We start from the raw sequence: 11,194 nt of genomic DNA, 5'->3' as shown, positions 1-11,194 counted from the left end.
GTTAGTGAAGGTGAGTGCCACATTTTAATTTTAATTTTTAAGAGCAAACGTAGTCTCCAAAAGTAAAAGGTTAACATTAATTCATGAACAAACTTAAGTTTCGCTACACTGAGCTGCCGTGTTCGGTGGGATAATGAGTAATTTCGCCGACAGCTTGCTAGCAACACTTAGAAGTTGCTAGCAAGTGGGGATATTTGCTTAGATTAGAATGGCTAAATCTTTTCTTTAAGTTCCCTTTTTAGAAATCTAACCTTAAAAAAAAAAAACATTACAAAAAAATGCTGGAAGCGCAAAAATGCAGCCCCATTTCTGTGTTTTATTCATTTCTTTGGCACTCTTTGGCTTGATTTCCCCAACATGGATCATTTTTTACATTTTGATATGAATGAAGATGTTTTTCCAAAAATAAAAATCCCAGTTTTAAAAAGCACAGGTTTAAAAGTGTGGGTGTAGCCTGTGTTTATTTGTACTGAAGCACATTTCCTTTGGCAAGCTTGTTTTTTGATAGCCAAATTTAGGTTTCCTGTTTGTCAGAGCTAACATCCACAAGGCAAATGCCACAAACCAATGAGTGACTAAAAAAAAGGCAAAGTTTCACACTGAAATCAAAGTGTATTTTCCAAAAGGCCAAACACTTATAATAACTTTTATTGCTGCATTTCAGGCACGCTTGTTGATGCCACGCTTTTGTGGAAGTGTTTTTAGTGTTAATTCTTCATTTTACATTCAGTAAGATAATGTGCGGTCATGGCTCTACAACTGGGTTAGCCATAAAGTTGTGTTTAGACAGAAAGCAAATCAAGTTTCCACTGTGTGTCCTGCAAGCACACACAGCTGCTTAACGTCCAATGCACCAAGTGTATCTGCTCTGTGCAGTCTTTACTTGTTATCAAGTCACTGAAAAGGCTTTTTTATGAGTTGCCATCACTCTTGAAATGCTCAGTTTTGTAGTTTTCATTTGACTTTGCATTGTCACACTGCCTTGTTTGGTGTCTCAGCACACCATAAGGTCCTTAAAATCTCTTTTTTTCTTCAATTGGGAAGATACTGAGGAATGCTTGCTTGTTGATAGATGTCTCAGTGATCAATGGTAGCTTTTCGTAGTGGTACAAACAACTCAAAGCCTCACATTGTTCCTTCAGGAGACTTTGGTTTGCCCCACAGAAGTTACATTCACATTTTCAGCTGTGTCTGACTGAAACCTTCAGCTGTTTCTTAAATTCCTTCATGGCTTTCTGTGGCCAACCTTCATTCATTATGCCCTAAAACCTCTGTTATGTTTCCGCCTCCTTGAGTGGCAACATTTAACCAAGAGCACGAACACGATCATCACAAGTAACAATATCACTATAACTGTAATAACATAGTTCTGGACGGGTGGTCCATGGCACATTGTCTGGGTCACCTTCTTGATGCTGACCGGCTCAGAGTAGTCCTCGTGAACGCAGGTCACCGTTTCAATGTCAGGAATGACCACGGCGGACTGCTGCACCATGATGATGAATCTGAGGTTGCTGCAGCAGCTCAGAGGATTGGAGCCCATGTAAAGAGTCTTTAGAGAGTGCTTCAAAGCAAGGATGGTGCTGTACTCCAGTGTCACCAGGTGGTTGTTCTGCAAATTTAGGGACTCAATGGAGGACTCTTTGCTCCACGTCGGTAGAGTGGTCAACTGGTTGGTGGACAGATCGACGTATTTGAGGCTCCTCAGTAAGGACAAGTCTGCTTTTAGAATGGAAATGTTGTTTTTCCTCATGGAAAGGTGAACCAGGGAGTGCTCTAGACCAGAAAGAGAGTCTTTGTGCATGTCCAAGCCTGGATTCAGGGACAAATCTAAGACCTTCAATGGGGTGTTGGCAAACATGTTCGCGGGCAGACTCCTCAGGTTGTTTTCAGAGAGGTACAAAGCCTCCAATTTTGGAACAGATAAAAAGGACACACAACTTTGAGGATCCTTGTGGTTTTGGTCTGTTGGCTCAGAGTCACAGACTTGCAGGTTGTTCTGCTGGAGATGCAGGTATTTGATGTTGGCGAGTCTCTGAAATATTTGATAGTCCAGGGTTGTGAGGTCGTTTCCTTGTAAGAAGAGTTCTTCCAGCGACTGCACAGTGTTTTCTCCAAATGTCAGACTCTGCAGTGGATTATAGCTCAGATTGATGACCTTAACTCTCTGTAGAAGGCCTACATCAGTAATAGAAAATGAGGTAATGCAGTTATTACTCACATTTAGGACCTCCAGTGATCCCATCATGGAAAAATACTCTTCAGGCATTTTTTTGAGTTGATTGTAACTCATGTCCAGGTATCTGAGGCAATTAAACGTTATGTTTCCCATGAATTTAATGTTTTGGATTTGATTTTTCGAAAGGTCCAGATATTTAAGGCAGTTGTTTTTCGGGAGACGGGGAAAGAAGAGCATTTTGTTTTGACTCAGGTCAAAAGTGACAAGTTCATATGGAGTGTCTGATTGCGCGCTTTGGAATGACTCCAGGCTGTTTTGGCTGAGATTAAACACTTTTAATTTGTCGAGATTGAAGTCGTCGATGCACCTTATTGAATTCTTGGACAAATCAAGTTCGGTCAAATGAGATAAAATGTCAAAAGCTCCATCTTCAATTTTTAAGATGATATTATTGTGGAGGCTGATTTTCCTCAAGGACAAGGATCCACTGAAGGTATCTTTTGCTACTTCAGTGATGCTATTGCTGTTCAGAGAAAGGTTCACCAGCCTGGGAGAGTCAGCCAAGAAATAGTCTGACATCCCCGTGTACAGGCCGTTGTTTGACAGATCCAGTGACTCCACAGCTTTAAGAGGTCCGATGTTTGTTTTGGAGTGGGCAAAAACATTCAAATGATTCTTGGACAGATCCAGGATTTTCAGATCATTCATGTCTTCGAAGAGCCTGGGCTGGATGAAGTGGATCTTATTGGAGTGGAGATTCAGATGCCGGAGGTTGGTGTGGTATGCTAAAGTTTCCTGGGTGAGATTCTGCACCTGGTTTCGTGAAAGGTCCAGCATTTGGACGACATCGGGAAGGTTGAGTGGCGCACTTCTAAGGCTCAGATCGCTGCAAAACACATCCATCTGGACCTACGAACAAAGACAAACACACGAGTCTGATTATCTCGGCATACAGCCAGGTTGACTGATCATGACACAACACAGACCACATGTGGATGTGGAGGGTCGATTTATGAGTCGGTGTATCAAGGCCCAAGGCATGTTCTTGGCAGCAAGACAACCCAGTGTTGTATTTTTATTTTAAGTGTTTAAACTATGATTATTTCTCTTTGAATTGATTAAAAAAAGCCAACCAAAAGAAAAAGAAATCAAAAAGTTCCTAAACCAAGAAGAAAACACACCTCACACCTTTACTTCTTCTTTCGTCCCTGTTAGACGTTTGAGGTATTAAGTGCAGTTTATAATTGAAACCATATGGCCACAAACCCCCATGTCCAAAAACAGCTCATAAAACTGTCTCCCTCTCTGCTTACTCTCTAAGGCAGAGTACATTTAGCTTCTTGGCGTATTTGTGGTATCGTGAAAGGGGCATTCCTTGTTGATTGCAAGCTGTCTGTAAACAAATAAGAACTGGATGGCAGAACATCTCGTATCTACTCAGGAACAAATCAGTCACACTTGGAGAAAAGTTTTATCATTGAAAAAAGACGTATGTTTCCTACGTGACTTTGCGTCTCATTAGCAATACTGCTCGTGTGGCACGCAACTGCTTATGTCAGACTAAGTCAGACTTTAACTCCACATTATCTGAGTCACGCGTGAGGCGGTTTACGGCACATTTAGTCAGAATAACTGTAAAAAAATGACTAATACTTGTGTAAATAATGGGAACAAAGTGGAGAAACTGCTAAAGTCGTGCTCAACTAGCTGAGGCTAGAACACCATAAAGTGCAACATCCCCAATTAGGTGATCTTTGTTTTACGGTCTGCTAGTGGTTTATTTAATGGCTCACAGTTCAGAGATGACAGTAAATGAGAGTGAGAGTGTTTAGTGCAACAATGTCACCAAACTGGACACAAAAGTCGCACAACCATTAAGCCAAAGAGGGGGGGGGGGTGCCCTTGACCTCAAGTTTCATTCCATTTCCCATCTCTCTATCCCCTCATTATCGGTCACCTCACCACTTTCAGTTCTCTTATAAATACTTGCTGTAACAAGGCCAAAATATGCTTTCAAGAAAGACTTTATTGCTGGAAGATACCTATCTGGTTTCACAAAGTCAGACTGAGAAAACTACACAATGTTTTTTAATCGCAAAAGCATCTATGGACATCCAAACACGGGGATTTTTCCCCCCCGCTCTTGTTTTTCCTTACGGTTGATTAACAGCTGATTTACGAACAAGACTGTATCTTACGCTTCCACACCACAGATCTCCACTGTTGTCCAGAAACTGTGACCACGTTCATAATTTCATTCCCAGTGTACAAAATACAGAGTTTGTTTATCAAAGCCGCTGGTGTGCCGCAGTTTTGTAGTGTGCTTTCTTGGCTGTACACAGCACTCGTCATTTTTCATGCCGAGGCTTTATTGTTGGTGATGGGTTTATTGTAACCCTAACCACAATGTTTTTCTAAACCAAGCAGTTTTCAGAGCCTAAACCCAACGAACCGACTGGAGGATGCAGTGTGGTTAAGCAGGTGACTCTCTGAGGGCCTTACTGCAGCAGACTTGATTTAAATCTGCTCCAGACCATTTGCTATGCTTCACCCTCCCCCTCTCGCCATTTTCCAGCCTACTCTTCATGGTCCAGTCTAATACAGATCTGAAATGCCCCTCTTTAAAAAAGTAAACAGTCTGTATTGAGAAAAAAACCCTAGCAGGTTGTAAACTGTGGTTTCCTGGCTGGTAAACATGAGATTTATGCCATCGCTATCCCTCTAACCTACTTTGTTGATCTCTTAAACAGAGCGTTTTATATACTTCTCGGGACATTATTGCTGCAGTTACTGTGTAACAGTATCGATGGTTAAAAAACACCTTCATCATCGTGGAGACTCTAAACAGCATCATGTGACCGTCCAGAATGAGAACCTCCGTTTGTGATAGTCCTCCAGAATAAAAACTACATTTGTTCACAAACCTTTATTACAATGTTTTGATTTTGTAAGAGCTTATAATGAAGCGAATGATGAGTTCTTAAGACTGAACTCTGGATTTTAATCAAAAGCATCACCTTTTCTAAACCTAACCAAGTAGGTTTGGTACCAAAACCTTGAAAGTGGTCTCACACTCAAAAGCAGCTCTTCATTTTACAGTGGAAACACACCTATATGTAGTTTCAGCAATTCTTAGAGCAGAGGTGTCAAACATAAGGCCAGGGGGCCAGAATCAGCCTGGCAAAGACTCTAATCCAGCCACATTGGATGGCTTTTAAAAACATGAAGGAGGGCATAAATTGTGGACTTGGATCTTTATTGATAACTGCCATTCACATTAGACCAAAGTAATTAGGTCATATATTTTAAAAAATGATAGAAAAGTTATAGTTTCTTCACATATCTTTTTTTTTTCAATGGATTGTACACATATATATACTTTTTCTGTAGTTTTACATGTTTTTTATAGTTTATAAGTCATGCTGATGGATTTCAATTACTGCAGCAACATTTCTTTATCATGTGGTAAAAAATTAGGACATACTTTTGATTTGCGCTTCTTTTACTTATATCGAGAAATCTAAGGAATCAACTGTGTAATTAAACTTCTTTACACTGACAGAAGTGGGGGGCGTCGCTTGTCCAGCCCACTTAAGTTAAGCCCACATAAGTGTATGGCCCATGAGACATCCCCACTTTAGAGGGAACAAATGATTAATACCAAAAGTATACCAACCAGTGAAGCAAATAGGTATTACTCCACAGCCCAAAATAGTCTTTAACAAATGCAATATTTGCTGCTGTCTCAGTAACATTTTGTAAGAGCGACACTAACCAGCTACTTCAGGGAACTACAGAGCCTTTTTGTAATGTCTTAGACTCAAGTGTACAAAGTGTGATTTGTGGCATATCCTTATATGTCATCAGTAGTGTCTTTGTGCTGCTTTAGGATTTTTTTTTTACTTCATTCAGAAAGTGTGATGCTCTGAAAACCGTTCCGATTTCAGCAGAGAAGTTCGGTGATATCTGGGTATTTATAGAACCACTGATGACCACATCAAATGTAGGTGACGCACCTTTCGCTTTCACTATCTGGCTATTTTTAGCTAACACATCTGAGCCTGACACTAATGACTCTGACCAATTGCTACGTGATCCAACCTTTAACCCATAAAGGCTTTATTTATGTATTTCCGGCTCTTTCCTAAGAAAAGCGAGTACTGTAGCTTACTGGAAGTGATGCATTTTTCTTTTTCATTTCATTTCATTTGATTACAGCAATATTTCTGCAAGATCAATCACCAGAAATACCATGAAAATGAAATCACAGCACTGTACACAATGGCAAAGCTGGGTGACACATGTCCTCTATGCTTTAAAAAAAAACCCAACCCTCTATCAGCATGACTTCCACTGAAGACAAATAACATTTTAATGCCCAGTTATTAAAGCTGGCAACTCGTGAACAAACTCTCTTCAGGTCTAAACTTGCAAATAATTATAAAATAAACTGCCTGTAGTTGATGTGAATGAACAGAGAAAGCGCACATACCATGTAAAATGTAAGTGAACAAAAAACAGAGAAAAGATGCCGTTAAAAAAAAACAGAGAAAAGACCAGACGTGCGCGTCTCTGTTTACTTACAACTCGGCATGGAGGGGGTTGCTGGGGAGGGTACGCGGATGCCGCCACGCAGCTGACCAACAGCAGGAAGAACAGCTGGAGGACGTCCATGGTGCTGCAGGCACAGACAGTCCAGATCACACAAGTGAGCAACACATGAATGTGGGAAGGATGCTGTATATGTAACTAAAAAGGGAAGGAGTAACAGTGTGTGACCTATGAAGGCGTTTTGTTGCTTTTTTTTATGCAATGAAAACAGGGGCTTTTTGTTGCAATTAATCTGAATGCCGTTTTTTTTTTTCTTTCTAGCATAAAGAATGACTAAGCCAAAAAAAGGGTTTCCATTAACTCTTTGTACTGTTATTGTTTTTAAAAAATTAGCGACTGTTTGAGGCGAGTGAGTCACGCTTATAGCGCTTCACTGTTTCCTGATAGGTTACTTAGAAACAAAACAATACATTATGTCACCTTATAGGGCAGACACGCTGTGCCCCGGATGGGTTGATAAGCTGATATGCATATGGAAACTTACGGGGGAAACAAAAGGTTTGCAGTTTGAGGCTAAGAATGGTTTAAAGTCACGAGTGACAAACACGGAGGCAGTTTGCTCTAATTTAATTCATCACAGTGCTCTCATGTGATGCTTGGAGCACGCAATCATCCTTCATTTAGCGTTAGAGAAACCTTTAAAAAGTTGAATGAATCAGCCTTTTGCTCCGATTTTAAGGCGGATCGCAGAGCTGCAGGGCTTTGATGAAAGTCGAATAGACTTTAAGGTTTATCTCATAGAAAAAAGGAAATGTTTACAGTCTGGTTAAACACCACAGCCGTTAATCTGCAGCCAAAAAAGATCCACACTTTCGGACTTTTAAATGTTCCCATTCAACCTTTTTTTTATTCTTCCTCCCATTTTAATTCCCATTCTACTTCCAGCCCCACCACGGGGAAATTTCACTGCATTTGTTTAAACTATCCCACTAATACCATGAAAGAGATACAGAGCATTGTTTGGCAGGGGGACATCTTCAGATTTCAGATCCACCAAAGAAATGTTTCCCCTCAAAATTCCTCACATGGTTTCACTTATATAAACATCTGAGGCACTAAAGAGGCCATCAGACATTATGTAATGTAGGATGTATTAACTAAGGTGAGGAAAAAGTCCGCCTTATTATAGAGCTTGTGACCCCTAGTTTCAGAAATGCCAGAGCGCCTATAAAAGAGGAAGTTTTGTACATTTTGCAGATAGTAGTAGTAGTAACAGTGCTCCAGTGGTGGAGTTTACTGCATAAATGTGAACCAGGAGGCTTTTATTTTGGCAGAATCACAACTTTTTAAAAGATTCTATTACACAAAATAATATTTTAGCACGTAGAGTTCAAGTCCACGTGTTGGTACACGGCAACTTCATCTCAGTGAAGAGAGAAAATCAGCCTTTTCCAGCCTTTAAAGTCCTCATAACGCTGATTTAAAAGTATTTGAAAGAGCTGTTTAGAAGTGTTACCCATGCAAGCAATACAGCTGAGTTAGTAGCTGGTAAAACTTGTGCACTTTTTCTTCTGTTTTAGAGTTTACACGCAGGACTTTTACTACAAAATGAGTATTTGTACTCCGTCCACCTCTACAACTGTAAGCAAGTACACAAATGTCACCGAGACCCCGAGAACCTTCCAAAAACCTCTGCAGCAACAGCCCAACAATATGAACTTTTACCTCGCTTTCAGCTGATGATTAATCTTCACAAGCCTCCTGACCATATCGATTTCACACCCTCACACACCCACACAGGTCGATCGCTCCTTTCAGCTCGACGCTCCTCTCCCCACGGCTGCCGGCTGCTGTCCGGCCATCCTCACATCCTGTGAGAATATCCTGCATGGCTTGGCCTCTTTCCCCCCTCCCACTGTTCTCGGGGAAATGCCATATATGGGGGGGTTGGGTTGGGAATTCTAGTTTTGAGCTGTAACTTCAAGGAGACTCAACCCTAACCTCTCTCCCCAACCTCACAAAAAAAAAAAAATGCCATCTATTAATCCTAAAATTGGATGTCTCGAGGAATAGTTTGAACGTTCTCACAGGCACCAGACTCCATTTGGAATCTGAGGCATTTAAGCCTCAGCTCTGCCGAAATCTCTGGAAAGCAGCCTTTTATGGATGTTTTCTTTATTTTTTTAAACAAGTTGAGCTGTTTTTGATGCTTCTACGTCAGCAGCTCTTATTGATACCGTTCGCAGAGACGTGTGGGTGCGCTGAGAAATCACACATCCTTTTTATGACTGTGGGAGTAAGTCAGACTTGTCATGTGGCTTTTCTCTGGTCTGCCCTACTGTAAACAAACATCGCTCTAATTATAATGAATAAGACCAGTTTATACATACAGACAATCAGTTTTAAATGACTGTACGAATGTCTGCGTGTCTAGACAGGCTGGAAAAAAGCATGAGTAAAACTCTCGCCTCCATAAAGGGCTCTCGAGCTCTGACTGCATTGGTGGAGATTTTCAGCGATAGATTGCGCTGCATGTGAAGCAGAAATGCTATTTTTAACAAATAAAATCAGACTGTTTCTAAACTACAGTCTGATTTAGGACGCGAATATTGGAAAAAATGCAATTTATAAAGGGATTTGTAAGCGTTCTATCTCCGAGTTTATATAAGCAGGTGTTTCTTAATCCGTTGGCTTTTGTGTAAGTTAAGTGTTTAAACTCCACATTTAGTCAAACAAATCTGAATCTGTTATAAAGTATTAAGGATGCTAATGCTGTTTATCTGTTTCACAACCACAAACATAAATATAATCATATTAGAAACTGAAAGCAGCTAAAGGATAATTCTATTATTAAAGGGGAGGTAAAGAGGACATCCTTCATATGCTGTAATTAATTCTAACCAGGTGGTGGCATAACTCTCTAAATCTTCACCCACCTTCTGAAGTTTTCTCCAGTGAATTATCAGAAAACAGATCGCGTATGCAGAGTAGCTGGTTTCTGTTTCTGCATCATTACAGACTTAGAACAAAAATAACGCTGAATAAAAACTAGATTTTAGTGTCAGATTGTGGCACTTTGGAGGTGTGTGAAATTGACCTGATTGCGGAGCGTTTCTCGTGTCGTTAAGCTGGAAAGAAATTTACCCAGAGGGCCTGAAATTTTGAAAATCTTTTACAGGATGAAGGTTACATTTTGAAAGGCTTTGTTAAATTTACTGACGTTATCGTGCACAAATAGAAATCTGTTGAATCTGACCAACTGAACCAAAGAAACAAGACTATCGACCTGCAGAGCGAGGGGAACTCTCTCCTCGGCTCTCTGAGCTTTTTGGGGGGATCGCTTGTCTTTAGTCTCGACCTTTCCTCTTACACGTGGGATCTCACGCCCTGTGCCCTGAGAGTTACTTAAAACTGTGTTGATGTGTAAAACCCAGATTGTGACCCACACCTCGAACCATCAACAAGCCTTAGGTGACTTACTTAGTTTTTCCGAGTTCCTGATGATTTGCCTGCTGAGTCTGATTCTTCAGTATCAGCTTTACTTTGTGGTGTCTGAGCTCAGTTTTGGTTCTTTCCCGCTAAAGACGCAGCACAAGATGAGCTCGCCATCAAAAAGAGTCGAATAAAGATGTCACCATTAAATTCTCTGGTTTTGCTTTTGCTTTCCCCCCCTTATGTAAATATTTAGGTGCAGTTTTTAACCTGAATTAACATGGCGGAATTTTCTTTAGTTTTTTGAATTGTAAATGACTTCTTGTGGTACACCTGCAGCTGAGAGCCTTCACTTTCTGTTCTGAGAGAGAAGCCACTGTCCACTCATTATGTGGTCCGACACTTTCACGCTTTTCTTATCACTACAATCACATCTATCATGAATACGTTGCTTGCATGTGTTCAGGATGTGTTTCGTAACCTTTTCTCTTCCCTGACCTTGTCGAGAAGCACGCTCTCTGGATTCAGCACCTCCTGATCTGGCTTTCCTCTCCTGCTTCATCAGACGCACATTTCAGCTGTGTGGACTGGTGCGTGTGCAGCTTTTAAGCCTGTAAAGCATTCCCAAAAGTTTGGACAGCTAACACACGCACCGCAGCGTTCCCAAACATCCAGCCTGGAGCAATCTTCATCCAAAAAAAAGAACAAATCCCACCTCACACAGAGAGCTGTGACCCGGACTTCATGGAGCCGGTCTAGGATTAGATCAACAGACAACCTAAATCCACTAAAGACCCGTGGATGCCTCCAAACGAGGCTTGCACCTGAAATAACCTTTCAAACTGAACACCTGCTGCAGGTTTAATGGCTCACACCAAATATTAGCACCACACACACGCGCTGGGTTACGGCACAAGCCAGTCAGCAGATTATTCTTCTTAAGGGTGTTTTTGGTTCACATCACGATCTTTCCCTCTCTTTAACCAAGTAGTTTTTATATGGAAACCTAACCAGTGAGAGGAAGTGAGAGCA

General features: G+C 41.0%; 1 protein-coding gene across 1 annotated transcript; it reads right to left on the bottom strand.

Annotated features, from left to right (window-relative positions):
* Window positions 1-235: 235 nt before the first annotated feature.
* Window positions 236-8,558, bottom strand: LOC146624706 (transforming growth factor beta activator LRRC32-like). The gene is made up of 3 exons (XM_085364087.1): window positions 8,456-8,558; window positions 6,764-6,857; window positions 236-3,088 (listed from the first exon to the last, which is right to left on the bottom strand). Exons 1-3 carry the CDS (start codon window positions 8,497-8,499, stop codon window positions 1,256-1,258), a joined length of 1,971 nt encoding a protein of 656 aa, XP_085220213.1. The 5' UTR covers window positions 8,500-8,558; the 3' UTR covers window positions 236-1,255.
* Window positions 8,559-11,194: the final 2,636 nt, after the last annotated feature.

Source organism: Diplotaxodon limnothrissa, linkage group LG10, assembly GCF_057381915.1.
Source record: "Diplotaxodon limnothrissa isolate DT_005_m linkage group LG10, D_limnothrissa_male_GT1.1, whole genome shotgun sequence".
Lineage (NCBI taxonomy): Eukaryota > Metazoa > Chordata > Actinopteri > Cichliformes > Cichlidae > Diplotaxodon > Diplotaxodon limnothrissa.
The sequence above is the reverse complement of the archived record's forward strand: the minus strand, read 5'-3'. Positions and strand labels throughout refer to the sequence as shown.